The sequence below is a fragment of the Cucurbita moschata genome, unplaced genomic scaffold (genome assembly GCF_002738365.1).
Source record: "Cucurbita moschata cultivar Rifu unplaced genomic scaffold, Cmos_1.0 Cmo_Scf00013, whole genome shotgun sequence".
NCBI classification, from domain to species: domain Eukaryota; kingdom Viridiplantae; phylum Streptophyta; class Magnoliopsida; order Cucurbitales; family Cucurbitaceae; genus Cucurbita; species Cucurbita moschata.
Window position 1 is genome coordinate 4025314 of NW_019268529.1, and position 15312 is coordinate 4040625.

Sequence of the window (15312 nt, forward strand, 5' to 3'; positions counted from 1 at the left end):
CCTACCGCTAGCAAATATTGTCCTTTGGCTCGTTTCTAATTCATAATTCAAACAGTAGAGATCGAGTTAGATTAATACAATTTTTGGATCACCAAATTTTAAGCTTCAACTACAAGAATTTCTACTAATACTGGAATTTTTTTCCTTAATTCTCATAAGCTTACAAACAAAAAGAGAATGTCCCACCCAATTATAGAACGGTCGGTGATGACCCAAATTCACCTCAAAAAAACACCTGCTTTCAATTTCATTCACGGAATCTTTTTCTCCTTTTTGTTTTCAAGTTTCCACTTTACAGGGTGATTTGAGCATGGAAAGTTTTGGGTTCGAGCCCCACTTGTTTTTGCTGCTGATGCTGATGTTGTTGTGGTGGCTGCTCAATTTCCCATCTCGATTTGGCTATCACTTCGTCGTGTACAGGCACGTACTCCTAAACAATCCAACATTTTAGTCTTGAGTCGAATATAATCTTTAATCTGCTTCAAATTGTGGAATTTTAAATTATGCCCACCAACTGTTCGACGAAATGTCTGACTGAATCACTGACCTCTAGTTTCTGAACCAGGTCCTTGGCGTTGTGTGCGGACACTATGATGTTGCGTTGTGATGGTTTTATGAATCCATCTTCCACTGCTTGGTCGATGAAAGTGAGGAGGTAGTTGTAGTAGCCGTCTACATTCAGCAAGCCAACCTGAGAATGAGAATTTGCTGAAGGAACTTAAAGGGGAGATCGAAATGAAACTTGTGGTAATCTGTTTTTTTTGAATTTACTGGTTTGTCATGGATGCCTAGTTGAGCCCAAGTGATTACTTCTAAAAGTTCTTCCATAGTTCCATACCCACCTGAAAATCAGTGCAGTAAGGATACTAAAAAAAAGTGTGGGATTGTGTTTCTGAATAGGAAAGGTTAAAGGGGTTGATGGAACCTGGTAGGGCAATAAAGCAATCTGAATGGCGGGCCATTTCTGCCTTCCTTTGGTGCATGTTGTTTACTGGTCTTACCTCTCCTACTGTTTCACCAGTTATCTGTAGTTTTCCCCCCAAGAAATGATCGTTTTTTTAGAGAGGAAGAATCAAGTTAAGTTTTAGCTACAACTTTGAATCAGCCAAAAGAAAATTCAACACCAAATTACGATATTCATAGCTTCTGACCTCTTTGTTCATTAATGTCCTAGGAATGATCCTGCAAATGAACAAAACCAAAGCATGCTTTGAAACCTCAAACATGTACATAATAGAAGTTTAAAGTTGTAACGGCCCAATCCCACCGCTAGTAGATATTATCCTCTTTGAGTTTTCCTTTTCGAGCTTCCCTCAAGGTTTTTAAAACGCTTTGCTAGGGAGAGGTTTCCACACCCTTATAAAGAATGCTTCGTTCTTCTCCCAACTGACGTGGGATCTAAGTGCTTTGGATCACTTACCCCATGACTCTCCCTCCACCACGATGAACAGCTTGTGAAACCAGACCCATTAGCCCAATACTCCCACCTCCATAAACAAGCTCCAACCTTCTTGAAATCTTCACAGAGAAAATACAGTGTAATATATATGCATATAAAGAATGGAAGAGAGATAGGGGAAGAGAAAAACATCAAGAAGCTTTTGAAAATGGATAAAAGAGAGAGATATTCAAAGAGAAATACCAGCTCCTGAGCTAAATCAATGGCTGCATCTCTATAGCAATCTCTCTTTCCTGTGCTGCTCCCACAGAACACGCAAACCCTTTTGAACCTGGACTTTACTACCTTCCCTTCCATTTCACTGCTCTGGTTTCTGCCAAGAGGAGCTACGTGATCAGTTTTATACATGTGGGTATCCGAACATGTACATGCTGGGGAAAGTTTCGATTTCACTCTGCTATAGGCCACTAGGATGTTAGGGAATAGCCGCTTTATATTAACGCCACATTATGTCCAAAAAGTCCGTGTAGTCTCTGAAAGAAGAATCAAACGAGTTAAAGGAGAAAAGGAGAGGGGAAAAGGTAAAGAGTCTACCATGCAATGTAGGTTTGTGATATAAACAAATGCTGTAACAATTGTCCTTCCCTGTTACTTTTTCAACTACATTCTATTTCAACAAATAGGAAAACAAAGTGATATGAAATATGGTATTCTAATCATGCGGGAAAGATTTCATAGTGGATGACAAGATTGTATCATACATGTTTGGATTTAGGGAGATTTCATTGTATTCTTCAATTTTAGAGTATTATTTTTAAGGTTTTAAGTTACAATTAGTTAGTGGTTATTATGATATTGACGAGAATGAGTGTTACAACCTTTGAGTTGACCATAGGTTACTCTAAAGTTTACTTTCAAGGCTAGGATGATTTTGGATATTAAAATGAAAGTTGCATATTATGCTACTTAAGCCATGAGGTTATTCTTTTGTATTTCTTTTGTTTAGATTTGCATGTTAGAGTCATTCAAGTAGTCTTGATCAAGGTATCTTGTGGAGTAATTTGAATCACGAGTTTTCTATACTCCTGATCTTGATCGTTAAGGTAATCCGTTCCAAAATTTTCTCTTGGGTTGATTCTGAGTAGTTTTTGGGTTCTTTGATAATTTAGATCTAAAGGTCTTATTCTTCAACAAGACAAGAATCTTTTCCTCGCTCGTATGAACTTCCAATCCACTTATACTACTCAGTCCTCACCAACAACCCGCCAGAACACACGAGAAATCTCTCAAGGTTTCTTGACCTATTAGAAATCTCTCAAAGTTTCTTGACCTATTAGCGTACCATACGAGAGACTTTATTTATCTCTTATAATACAACTTCTTGACATGTCAACGAGGCATAAAATTCCTTACGGGTTGAGACCCACATGAAAAAACAACAATAAATGCGTAGGAGAAAGTTTAGTAAGACAAGTCTTTAACGTGGGAATAAGTAGATGGCATGAACTTTCCACCCTTGGCCTAATATGCATTATCTTATTAAGAACTGACCTTTTGCTGGAACAGAGTTTTGGTGGTGTCAATCTGTCTGGTACGTGGCACCATGAAATAAAGGGTGAGGATGATTTCGTATTCAAGAGGATCAAATGAGCAAATCATCCAATAGGGAAAACTCTTGGCCACAGAGAAAAAAGAAAACAAAACAAAGACAGCCCCCACCTCTTTTCTCTCTTTCTCCTTTGTTGTCACGTAGGAGATCTGTCAGCTTTGACCCATTACATATCGTCATCAGTCTCACAGTTTTAAAACTCATCTACTAGGGAGAGATTTCCACACCCTTATAAAGAGTGCTTCGTTCCCCTCTCCAACCGACGTGGGATCTCACAACCCACCCCTTTGGGGGTTACGTATCGTCGTCAGTCTCACAGTTTTAAAACTCATCTACTAGGGAGAGGTTTTCACACCCTTATAAAGAGTGCTTCGTTCCCTTCTCCAACCGATGTGGGATCTGACAACCCACTCCCTTGGGAGTCTAGTGTCCTTGTTGGCACATTCGGTGTCTAGCTCTAATATCATTTGTAACAGCTCAAGCCCACTACTAGCACATATTGTCCACTTTGGCCCGTTATATATCGCCGTCAGTCTCACGGTTTTAAAATACATTTACTAGGGAGAGGTTTTCATACTCTTATAAAGAATATTTCGCTTTCCTCTCCAACTAGTCTGTGAGATCTCACAAGACTAACAAGTCCCTTTAAGAGTCGGAAAACATCAGTAATTTGCCTTAGACTCTTTGTGTCTGTCTTATTTCTGGTGCAAATCAATCATAACATGGTGGCTAAAATGCTCTAAACACGTGCAGATCCTATCTCCATCCTCCAACCCCCTTGATCACCATTTCATTTAGCTTATTTTCTTTGGTTAGATGCAGATTCCTTTAGAGAAAGAAGCCATTGCATAAAAGTACTGATTTTTTTACCATTTTCCTTTCTACATCCCAATGATTACATATCTTTACCACTGTTAAATAAATTGTACTTTTCACCTTTGAATAAGAAATCTTCTTTTAATTAGAAAATTCTTTGTATTCATTTCCTTTTCCCCTAAAAGTGCCTTTTCATTGCTTGTCAACGTCGAAATATTATACACGTTAAGATGAGTCGAGTTTAGAATTTTGAATTTCTGTAACCAGGAATGAAAAAAACGTTGAGTTTGTACAAATTTCGAAAGCCTGAATTTATATGTTTGAGTACGAGATAACCAAAATGGACATCTTAAAAGGACACACTGAATGCATTGAAAGTGAAGAATTGAGGGGAAAGGGGGCTGAATGCTTCGTGATAATGCTCTGCCCTTTTCCCTTTCAACCAAAATGGGTCCCAAAAAAGACACCAATGTTGTCACGACACACGAACATGTCATCTTTATATTGGTCTGATATTGTATTTTTCTAAATGGTCGAGTTTGTACTTTGAAGTAAGATATTCAAAAGTAATAGAACGTTTTCTACTTCAAAATGTACTCTCTACGAAGGAATCGAGTTAACAAAAGTTGTTATATGAATAAAGGAAGTTTGCTGGGTCATCCTTTAGGTTCTATAGGTGCAGGTTGACGGGTAAGGCGATCAAGCTACCTACATCTGTTTGGTCTGATCGCTTAGCAACCTTCACTCACATCATCCGTCCTGGAGACTCTATTACATTGCTCGTCCCATTAGCTAGCCGATCCAGAGTATGTGCCTATCCACCTATTAAATAAATAACTCGAAAATAAAATCGAAGAAATCGAGTAGAATAGAAAACTCATATAAATAAATTTTAGAAACTTTCAATTAATATGTGTAGAAATCATAAATGATATGATTGAAGAAAATATGAATAAAATTAGAACAAAAAGAGGAAGAGACGTGTGGGGAAGGAGTTTTAAGGTTTGGTTAAAAGGATGGGTGTGTACCTAATTTTGGCTTTTAGGCACTAATTATTTGATTCTTTTCAAATTATATTATATTATATTATTTATTTAAAATAATTACCGAACACAACCGTTGAATCAAAGCTGGGTGAGGAGACAATTCCTTCAAGCCTTGGACTTACATTCTCGGGAAGACTTTCCTGACAACAGAAGAAAAGATTGTGAGGTACTTCTACCTTATAAAAAAAGGTACCTTCAAGCTCAGCTTTGTCATCTAGCTCGGTTTGTGTTTCTTCTATCCTTCTTTTGGTTATGCCATTACCAATCACGAGTAACCCTTGGGTTGACCGCCCCTAACCTAATAAAAACCATTATGATATGTTTACAACGTCAACCAGTGCTTTTGTCGCTGACATAAGAATTCTACTGAGACTAATACTGCGAATACTATTTAGCTCCATGATAAATATGATGAGTATCCCGTATATATTGCAATATCGAATAGACACTACAATATTACGATATAACAATAACCCGTTCGAGAGGGCTATTTCTCTCCCAAATTTCACTTCTAAAGCAGTGAATAGCCATTGATTCTTTCAGATATGGCTGTTTTTCCTTTTCCAAATATGTATGAGTTTCATTCAAAGAATCAATATAACTCTTGTAACATGGAGCAACAAGAATCTCTCACAGATCTATTACATTTTATATCCTTGCTTCTTCCAAAGATACTGTACCAATTCAAGGATACGAGCGCCATGAATGTGTTCCGTTTGCGATTCGAATGAGTTCTAGCTTGCCTTCTCAGATAAGATTCGAACAAGCTCTGATCGAGCGTTTTCGAGGGCGTTCAACAAGTTCTCAGGTTTTCTTCCACCTGCCTGAGCAAAATTTGGCCTCCCACCTCCTCCTCCACCACACAACTTAGCTATAGGTCCTATGAAATTCCTTGCCTGTACTCCCAGATCAACAACAGATGGCGTAAATGCTGCTACTAAACTCACTTTTCCTTCGCCTGGACAGGAGCCTAGTACGATAGCTGCGGGATCTTGAAGATTGTCCATCAGGAACTCGGCTGCACCTTTCAGTGAATCAGCATCGGTATCGTCCATATACTCGACTAGTACCCTGTGAAAGAGATTGTTATCTGTTGTGTTAAGATGGGATTGTTCTCTTTTGTTAAGTTCATAGGAAGAAAATTGTTTCAAAATGTCTCAGAACTTTCTCAAGAAATATGGTAACAGTCCAAGCCCAGCGCTAGTGAGGACGCTGGCCCCGAAGGGGGTGGAGATTGTGAGTCCCCATATCGGTTAAAGAGAAGAACAAGTGTCAGCGAAGATGTTGGGCCTTGAAGAGGGTGGATCGTGAGATCTCACATCGATTGGAAAGAGAAACGAGTGTCAGTGAGGACGTTGGGCCTCGAAAGGGGGTGGCATTGTGAGATCCCACATCGATTGGAGAGAGGATCGAGTGCCAGCGAGGACGCTGGGCCCTAAAGGGGGATGGATTGTGAGATCCCACATTGATTGGAGAGAGAAACGAGTGCCAGCGAGAACGTTAGGCCCCGAAGAGGGTGGATTGTGAGATCCTACATCGGTTGGAGAGGGAAACGAAACATTCCTTATAAAAGTGTGGAATCCTTCCCTAGGAGACGTGTTTTAAAAACCTTGAGAAGGAACCCAGAAGGAAAAACTAAAAGAGGACAATATCTGCTAGCGGTAGGCTTGAATTGTTAGGGAGAATGGATGCTTGGGGAAGTTTATAATTACTCACCTGATCTCTTTTGAAGTTCCAACCACAAATGCCTTATTGGCAATGCTCGATGCTTTAAAAACCGCAGTTTTTTCACGCAAATTAGAGATTTCATTTCTCGCCAACCGCAAGTCCTCGACGAGGTTTTCTACTCGGGTTGTAACATCTTCAGCTTTTACCTGCACCGAAAAAAGTAAGGTTTGCTTTCGAAAAGAATACCGAATCATTGCTTGCCAATCAAGTTTAAACTTTGCTACTCAAATAGGTAATGGCATACTTTGAGCATGGTGCACAGCCGCTTCATATGGTAGTCTCTAGCATTAACGTACTCGATGAAAGCATCACCAGCCACGGCCTCTATTCGCCTAACGCCCGACGCAATGCCCTGCTCCGAGATGACTTTAAAACCTCGTATTTCTGAAGTGTTGAATACATGAGTGCCACCACAGAGCTCCATCGACACGCCAGGAACCTCAACGACACGTACCTAGAAGAAGGATCCGAAGTAACCCTTAATAGAAATGGTATGCAAAGTGATTTCAGATATGCCATTGTCAATATTTGTGGTTGTAATGAGCAAAAGTTCATACCTCTTCTCCATACTTCTCTCCAAACATAGCAATAGCCCCTGCGCTTTTGGCTTCAGCAAGAGGCATAACTTTAGTTTGAAGAAGCACTGCATCTCCAATCCAACCATTGATTAACTCTTCAATTTGTAAGATCTCGGTGTCGGCCAGAGGTCGGTGGTAGTTGAAATCAAATCTGAGCCGGTCGAAGGCAACCAAGGAACCAGCTTGTGACGTTTCTTGGCCTATAATCCTTCGAAGCGCAGATTGTAGCAAATGTGTGGCAGTGTGATGAACCTACAAATATTACAAAACAAGTCGGATGGTGTAACAGCTCAAGCCTACCATTAGCAGATATTGTCCGCTTTGGCCCGTTACGTATTGTTGTCAGTCTCATGGTATTAAAACGTGTCTGTTAGGGAGAGGTTTTCACACCCTTATAAGAAATGCTTCGTTCCCCTCTCCAATCGATGTCGGAACACACAATCTACCCCCTTAGGGCCCAGCATCTTCGTTGGCACACCGCTCGGTGTCAGGCTCTGATACCATTTGTAACAGTCCAAGCTCACCGCTAGCATATATTGTCCGCTTTGCCCCGTTACGTATCACTATCAGTCTCACAATTTTAAAATGCATATGCTAGGGAGAGGTTTCCACACCCTTATAAGAAATGTTTCGTTCCCCTCTCCGATCGATGTGGGATCTCACAATCTACCCCCTTATAAGAAATGCTTCGTTCCCCTCTCTAATCGATGTGGGATCTCACAATCCACCCCCTTGGAGGCCCAATGTCCTCACTGGCACACCGCTCGGTGTCTGGCTCTAATACCATTTGTAACAGCCAAGCCCACCGCTAGTAGATATTGTCCGTTTTGGCCCATTATGTACACTGTCAGTTCCACAGTTTTGAAACGTGTCTGCTAATGAGAGGTTTCCACACCCTTATAAGAAATGTTTTGTTCCCCTCTCCAATCGACGTGGGATCTCACAATCCACCCCCTTGGGGGCCCAGCGTCCTCACTGGCACACCACTCAGTGTCTGGCTCTAATACTATTTGTAATAGCCCAAGCTCACCGCTAGTACATATTGTCCACTTTGGCCCGTTACGTATCACCGTCAGCCTCATCATTTTAAAACACGTCTGCTAGGGAGAGGTTTCCACACTCTTATAAGAAATGTTTCATTCCTCTCGCCAAACGACATGGGATCTCATCTGTTCCTCATAAAAGGTGTTCCAAAAGATTAACGTGCAAGATTTCTAAGCAATAACACAGTGACATGCAAACAATTTGTCTACAAACTTCTTATAATGTTTACCTTGGCTCCCTGCCTCAATCTTGCATCTACTTCTGCTTCCACTTCTCTTCCAACCTCAAGAACTCCCTGTTTGATGGTACCCTTATGAACAAATATGCTCCCTGCAGATTTCTGTACATCTTTTACCTCCATTACTACATTTCCTCTGTTTTCACCTTCTGAAATATAGATGAAACCATGGTCTCCAATCTGACCACCAGATTCCGCATAGAACGGCGTTCTATTCAACAAAACTTCGACATCGTGTCCTTCTGAGACCTGTAATACAGATTTACCATTCACAATAAGACTCTCTACAATGGCTTTAGCAGAGAGCATATCATATCCTAGAAACTCTGTGTCCGAGATGTTTTCCATGATATCTGCACCTTCTCCAACTTCCAGTTTGACAGCATTATGTGCAGCTTGAGATTGTCGTCTCTGATTGTCCATTTCGATATCAAAGCCCTTCATATCAACTACTACACCACGCTCTTGAGCAACCTCTGTCGTAATCTCCACCGGGAACCCGTACGTGTCGTACAACAGAAATGCATCTTTACCAGCCAAGCAAGGAAATCTTCCATCTTCTTTAGCACTTGCCAATGCATCAGCTAGCATCTCTTCAAGCAGTTTTTCCCCTCGCTCTAGTGTCTGTACGAACCTAAGTTCTTCCCTTTTCAGCTCCTCGAGAATGCGGCCTGTCCTACCCTTCACGTCCTCGTCGATATGGGAGCTTAATGCAATGACCTTTTCTGCAATATGTGGTGTAAATGCCCCATCAGTATTGCCTTTTCCGTCCCCCTTTATTCCAAGCAGCCTACCAGTACGAACAACTCTTCGGATAAGCCTACGAACAATATATCCTCTCCCAATGTTGGATGGGACGACTCCATCAGATATCAGGTATACAATTGCACGCATATGATCTCCAATGATCTAGAAGTAATAAAAAGCATTGAAATGGTGAAGAAACCAAGTGAAACGAAGTCGAAATGTTAGTTTCTTCTAAGATACACATACTTTAAGGCTTGTTTTTGATTGAGCATCAGCAGTTTCATAGGTTACATGAGCTAATTCTGAGGCCTTCTGTATAATGGGGTAGATCAAATCCGTCTCATAATTGTTCGGAACCTGCAAGAAAACGATAATAAAAAAAACGTTCACCAACACGAGTAGCAAGTGATTGCAACATAAAATGAAATATAAGATCTTCCTAGTTCAGTGAGTTCTAGTACTTCATGTTGAACTTCATAAGTAACTTTACGATGAGTAGCTATAATACTTTCTGGAGAATGCGAGCCATGCGCTCTAAACCGAGCCCGGTATCTATATTCTTCTGTTTCAATGGTTCGAGGGAGCCATCATCCTTTTTGTTGTATTGCATGAAAACTAAGTTGTAGAACTCCATAAACCTTGTATCATCCCCCAAATCCTGCAAAAATAATCAAACTCTTCAAGAGCTAATGGAACATTGAAGTGCTACTATGAACTAGACAACGCCTATACAGCCTTCCATATAATCAACAAGGGAAAGAAAAATACTACATACAACATCAGAATGCCCCTTTTCAGGCTGGAAATCATAATAAATCTCGGAGCACGGACCACATGGACCCGTGATACCACTCGTCCAAAAGTTGTCATCCTCGCCCATCCTCTTTATACGTTCAACAGGAACACCAACCTGGAATAAGATTCAATACGTATTACGTACATTAAAGGTTGCCTACATTTCGAAAATTGTTTTCTTGCCTCAATAAAAGAAAATTAACAGAAAATGAAAAGCACGATAGTCCCCGACTTCAATGCACAAGTTACCACTCTAGGTTGCAGGGAGCAAGTAATTAAATGAACGTTTATTTAAGAACAGAAAATATACAATCAAAGAGACATAAGCTTCGAGTAAGAGCATAAATTCACTAAGTATAACAAGTTGAAAGATTTCAAGTATACAATACAACCTCGTCATGCCATATTGCAAAAGCTTCATCGTCTTCTTCGTATATACTAATCCATAGTTTGTTGGCTGGCAACCCAAATCTGGAGGGACAAAAACCATTATCCAATGAAATCTAAAGCAGTAGACTCAGTGACATGTTTATTTATTGATCACGCTATATTAGATCAGTATACTTATAAATGGCGAGAAGATAAAAGGAGAAGTGTGAGATCCAACATCGGTTGGAGAGGAGAACAAAACATTCCTTATATGGGTGTGGAAACCTCTCCCTAGTAGACACATTTTAAAATCTTGCGGGGAAGCCCTCGAAGGGAAAGTCCAAAGAGGACAATATCTACTAGTGGGGGGCTTGGACTATTACAAGAAGGTTCGAGGGGCGATGGAACACTGATAGAAAAAGAGTGATAATACACATTCAACTCTTAGATGAAGTTGCTAATATCGAAAGAAATATTAGAATTTTATGCTCAAGAAGCTTATAGCTTGGATGTACTTGACAAGCAGCAATATTGTAACAGTCCAAGCCCACCCATAGTAAATATTGTCCGCTTTGGCCCGTTATGTATCGTCGTCAGCCTCACACCCTTATAAAGAATGTTTCGTTCCCCTCTCCAACCTATGTGGGATCTCACAAATATAATATTTATTTGATGAGAAATCTTGTCCTGCTTCAATTTCAAATGAGCTTGAAAAATTTTAGAACTAATATTATGATAATGTAATTCATTCATACTCGATGGTTGTCAGTTCCCATGCCCACTTAATCGCTTCTCTCTTGAAGTAATCACCAAAACTGAAGTTTCCAAGCATCTCAAAGAACGTATGATGCCGAGCTGTTCGACCTACATTCTCTACATCGTTTGTACGTATGCACCTTTGTGCAGTTGCAGCACAAGGCACCAGTCTAGATACCTGAAAAATAATGAACATAAAAGAACAAGTTGAAGATTTTGAAATTCAAACTAGCTCAAGTTATAACATAAACAATTACTTCTCAAGAAGGAAAACAACAAACTAAAGAAAAGAAAGAGAGAATAATAGCTTCAAAATAACTCAAAAGTATATTACTAAGCTGCTCTAAAGTATCTTTACTCCAATAGTTCCTCTTCTAAAACATCCCGGTACAAAATGTAATAGTCCAAACCCACCGCTAATAGATATTGTTCGCTTTGGCTCGTTACGTATCACCGTCAGCCTCACAGTTTTAAAACGCGTCTACTAGGGAGAGGTTTCCACACCCTTATAAGGACCAATGTGAGATCTCACACAGAAGTCAGAAGTCACTACAAGGACGACATGACACCATTTTCCATAAGATTTGGAAGCCACAAAGGTGTGAAGAAAAATTCCCTATCCCGCCCCCTTAATATTCTTTTGTTCCTCCCTAGGGGTATCCCTCAAGGAGTGACCCTAACAACATTACACCAATGCCTAGGTGCTTTCTTTGAAAGGATAGCCCATGAGCAACTGAATATTACAGTGTTTATAACAAAGAAAGAACACAACACGCATACCAAAACAATGTTATCATCCAGTGCTTCTTCCAAGCAAAGGTATGGTGAAAGAATGTTAAGTCGATTTTAATGCAATAGAATTTAACACGAGCTTTAACCACGTGCATGCCATACCTTTCCAAGGAATATAGGCTTGAATTGAAGCATTCCTGCAATTGTCAACAAAACCGTGGGGTCTTCTGGGACCAAAGAAGCACTGGGAAGAACTTTGTGTCCACGGGAAGCGTAAAATTGAAGAAACCGACGACGAATAGAATCCCCAGACACTTGGAGATCCTTGGACTTATCCTCTACTAATTCCTCATTCACTGGTTTCACAGATGCTGAAACAGTGAAAAGTCGAAATGTAAGAATTCGGTGAAGCGTTGAAACTACAAATGAAAAATTTGCAAGTCCAGAATATAATTTTAATCAAACTGACTGATATACTTCTTGTTTTGAGTTGTGTGCCCCGAGCTTCGTTTGGAAGAAAATGTCTGTGACAATCCATGGTGGATGGAAAAGGGGCAGAATTCCTTGTAATATAGCCTGTAATATCCCGAAAGCTGATATTCAGAACATAATAGGTCAGCCGGAAGAACGAAAAAGGAGTTTACGATCCTAATAGAACTCATAGCATGTGGGGCATCAATATTTCTTTATGAAAATGAAATTGTAACAGTCTAGTATCATATGAACACGACCAACAATACTACGATGCAGTTGGACTAGTACTACACGATCGAATGGGCTGACCAGAAGGTTTATAATTCTGGTGTGCATGTAAAATCAGAATAATCATTTCATGATCAATGAAACAGAGCTAGATCATCTAGCAAGCACATAGGCTATGCTCAATTTGGCATACGGATTTGGTACGAAATAATTTCAAATTCCTACTTATGTTTCAAACCAAATTGATTTGGAATCACTTCAATCAAAATTTCTTGTTTTGATGCTCCCGAGATACGTAAAGAACGTATAACATTTTATCGTTAGGTCCTTCGCTGAAATTGTTTTGTTCTGGGGAGAAGAAAATCAAAAGAAGCAATTCTTTTGTTGATTTCTTCTTCAACCAGTGTACAAAAACATAAAACTAAGAAGTTATACAAACAGATTAGGAGGGGAAAAAAAACATATTATTCTTATCCAAATCAATAAATAAAAAGAAAAAAAAAATGTTTAAGAAGATGAACAAAGCAAAAAACTAGAACTAAAACTAAAAAACTCACCTCCAGTTTGCTTGGCTATAAAAAAAAATGGTTGGATCGAAAGAAAATAACGTTTGCAGGTTAAGACAATCAGAATCAGATTGTTTTAAGAAACGAAATTAGATATTGCTAAGAATTACGAACCTCCACAATGGTATGATATTGTCCACTTTGAGCATAAGCTCTCGTGGTTTTGCTTTTAGTTTTTCCAAAAGACCTCATTCCAATGGAGATGTATTCGTTAATTTATAAACCCATGATCAACCCCTTAATTAGCCGATGTAGGACCTTCTCTCCCAACAATCCTCAGCAATCCCCCCTCGAACAAAGTACACCATAAAGCCTCCCCTGAAGCCTATGGAGCCCTCGAACAACCTCCCCTTAATCAAGACTTGACTCCTTCTGTAGAACCCTCAAACAAAGTACACTATTTGTTCGAAAATTGAGTCACTTTTAACTACATCTTCGAGACTCACAACTTCTTTGTTCGACATTTTAGGATTCTATTGACATGCCTAAGCTAAGAGCATGGCTTTGTGTTAGTCTATTACGAACCTCCACAATGAGATGATATTGTCCACTTTGAGTAGAAACTCCATGGTTTTGCTTTTAGTATTCCCAAAAGACCTCATCTCTATGGAGATATATTCCTTAACTTATAAACTCATGATCAACCCCTTAAGCCAATGTGGGACTCTTCTCCCAACAATCCACAATGGATAATATAATAGATATCAACTTGTAACCTACTGATAACAAAAAACACCAAAGAAGAAGAGCAATCAAGTGACTTTGCATATCAAGAATCCAATAACTCAACCATTGCTCGGGCGGGGGGGCTCCGTCGAAACCCAGATTCAGAAATATCATAGAAAACGGAACTAGTCATTGATAACTCATTCATATACAGATGACCCAGATACTTAAAAATCAATCCAGCCTCAGAAACAAACAAGCTACACGGCATTTCACGGTTTCCCTCAAATGAGTTCAAAACATTCCGCAAGTTAATTCTCAAGCTCTAAATCGATAGAAAGATAGAACAAAATCGGAGAAGTACCGGAAGAGCACGTAACTTTCCGTCTGGGTCGCGCGAGGGAGGCAGGTTTGTTGCCATACAAGCTTGAACGTTGAAGTGGAGTAAGAGAGTTACGGCCATAACTACGAGGCGGATGATTTGGGAGCTTCAAGGTGAACTCCATTGACGAGCAGTGCTCCCAATTCCTAGAACTTAATCCTAGGAAGTATGGTTTGTATTTTATGTGCTGAATTGAGATTGAGGAGGAAGAAGAAGATAAGTTCGATTGAGAGGACCAGACATTTTGGAAGCTTCAGCGGAAGAAAGCTGAAATCGAAGTGTGGGCACCGTGAGCCCACAAAACTGCTCTCCAATTTTTTTTTTTTTTTTTTTTTGAATTTTGAATTTTGAATTTTGCAGATAAAAATAGTCTAAATTTTAGTCTTAAAAATTTTATTTATAATAAATTTTGAAATTTTATAACAATTTAATTTCTTAGCAATTTGATGGTCGTAATTTCAAAAAATTAATTAATAATTCTTTTTCTTCTTTTTTTGGCTTTTTTTTTTTTTTATTATTCCTAAATTACGTTCAATATAAAATATTTAATTTTTAAAATATAAATTGTACTAAATATTTACCATTACAAATTTATATAATTGTGTTAAAATTATTTATTATTAAGATTGATTACAAAATAGATAATTTAATTAATTAAAATTAGTTTAATAATTTAAATTAATAAAATGAAAATATTTTATACATAGGCGATGAACAAATATTTTCCATGTTTTCCATAAATCGGCCTTCTTCCTTTGTAATTCCGCCATTAAAGAGCTCATATCTGTACCTTCAGCATCTTAAACAGGTACCCTTGTTCTTCAAGCAGCCTCAATATCTACCAAACAAACAAGCAACAACTCCATTCAAATCAATCTAAACACAATACCTCATTGATCGAATCCCCCAATGAAATCAGAAATTTTACCGTTTTCATCGTTGGCCTTCTCGAAGAAGAATCCAGCAGGCAGAGGCGTGCCGCCATCAACATTGCCTCCATTTCTTCCTTGTTGTAGTTCTTTAAATTCGGGTCAATTAGTTGATTTCCTTGGCCGCAACTGAGTAGAGGTCTTGCCTGTAAGTGAATGAGACGAACATGAATTTGATTGATCTGTGTTTTTTTTTTTTTTTTTTTTTTT

The 15312-nt window shown here is 39.1% G+C and overlaps 3 protein-coding genes and 1 long non-coding RNA gene across 7 annotated transcripts in view; 1 reads left to right on the forward strand and 3 right to left on the reverse strand.

Annotated features, from left to right (window-relative positions):
- Positions 1 to 63: 63 nt before the first annotated feature.
- On the reverse strand, positions 64 to 1979 carry LOC111451489 (cytokinin riboside 5'-monophosphate phosphoribohydrolase LOG5-like). Its single transcript, XM_023091934.1, has 7 exons — positions 1643 to 1979; positions 1421 to 1518; positions 1152 to 1182; positions 926 to 1025; positions 772 to 842; positions 548 to 691; positions 64 to 430 (listed from the first exon to the last, which is right to left on the reverse strand). The coding sequence occupies exons 1-7, from the start codon at positions 1805 to 1807 to the stop codon at positions 293 to 295; spliced, it is 747 nt and encodes a 248-aa protein (XP_022947702.1). The 5' UTR covers positions 1808 to 1979; the 3' UTR covers positions 64 to 292.
- Positions 1980 to 5334: 3355 nt separating this feature from the next.
- Positions 5335 to 14474, reverse strand: LOC111451483 (alanine--tRNA ligase, chloroplastic/mitochondrial). Of its 3 annotated transcripts, none has more exons than XM_023091927.1 (13): positions 14156 to 14474; positions 12327 to 12450; positions 12020 to 12228; positions 11125 to 11303; positions 10393 to 10471; positions 9981 to 10115; positions 9714 to 9863; positions 9452 to 9562; positions 8450 to 9367; positions 7156 to 7428; positions 6843 to 7052; positions 6587 to 6744; positions 5335 to 5941 (listed from the first exon to the last, which is right to left on the reverse strand). In XM_023091927.1, exons 1-13 carry the CDS (start codon positions 14252 to 14254, stop codon positions 5605 to 5607), a joined length of 2982 nt encoding a protein of 993 aa, XP_022947695.1. In that variant the 5' UTR covers positions 14255 to 14474; the 3' UTR covers positions 5335 to 5604. The 3 variants fall into 3 exon arrangements, with proteins under 3 accessions (XP_022947695.1, XP_022947694.1, XP_022947696.1); XM_023091926.1 differs by having other exon boundaries at positions 12335 to 12433; positions 14156 to 14473; XM_023091928.1 differs by having other exon boundaries at positions 12335 to 12450; positions 14156 to 14269.
- Positions 14475 to 14903: 429 nt separating this feature from the next.
- Positions 14904 to 15312, reverse strand: part of LOC111451486 (PTI1-like tyrosine-protein kinase 1) — a 3145-nt gene continuing 2736 nt past the window's right edge. The window contains exons 5-6 of the mRNA XM_023091932.1: positions 15102 to 15248; positions 14904 to 15011 (exon numbers count right to left, since the gene is read on the reverse strand). Of these exons, the coding sequence (XP_022947700.1) occupies positions 14952 to 15011; positions 15102 to 15248 (207 nt within the window). The 3' untranslated portion in view covers positions 14904 to 14951. The remainder of the gene's footprint in view (positions 15012 to 15101; positions 15249 to 15312) is intronic.
- Positions 15123 to 15312, forward strand: part of LOC111451490 — a 3969-nt gene continuing 3779 nt past the window's right edge. For both annotated transcript variants that reach the window (XR_002711999.1, XR_002711998.1), the window contains exon 1: positions 15123 to 15250. This is a non-coding gene — a long non-coding RNA (uncharacterized LOC111451490). The remainder of the gene's footprint in view (positions 15251 to 15312) is intronic.

Coding starts and splice junctions, on each gene's coding strand:
- LOC111451489 (XM_023091934.1), bottom strand. CDS start 1,807: ATGTATAAAACTGATCACGTAGCTCCTCTTGGCAGAAACCAGAGCAGT. Junction 1,026..1,151: donor GGACATTAATGAACAAAGAG/GTCAGAAGCTAT, acceptor GGAAAACTACAG/ATAACTGGTGAAACAGTAGG. Junction 692..771: donor TAGGCATCCATGACAAACCA/GTAAATTCAAAA, acceptor TCTCATTCTCAG/GTTGGCTTGCTGAATGTAGA.
- LOC111451483 (XM_023091926.1), bottom strand. CDS start 14,297: ATGGAGTTCACCTTGAAGCTCCCAAATCATCCGCCTCGTAGTTATGGC. Junction 12,434..14,155: donor GAAAGTTACGTGCTCTTCCG/GTACTTCTCCGA, acceptor GGGATATTACAG/GCTATATTACAAGGAATTCT. Junction 9,368..9,451: donor AATCAAAAACAAGCCTTAAA/GTATGTGTATCT, acceptor TATTACTTCTAG/ATCATTGGAGATCATATGCG.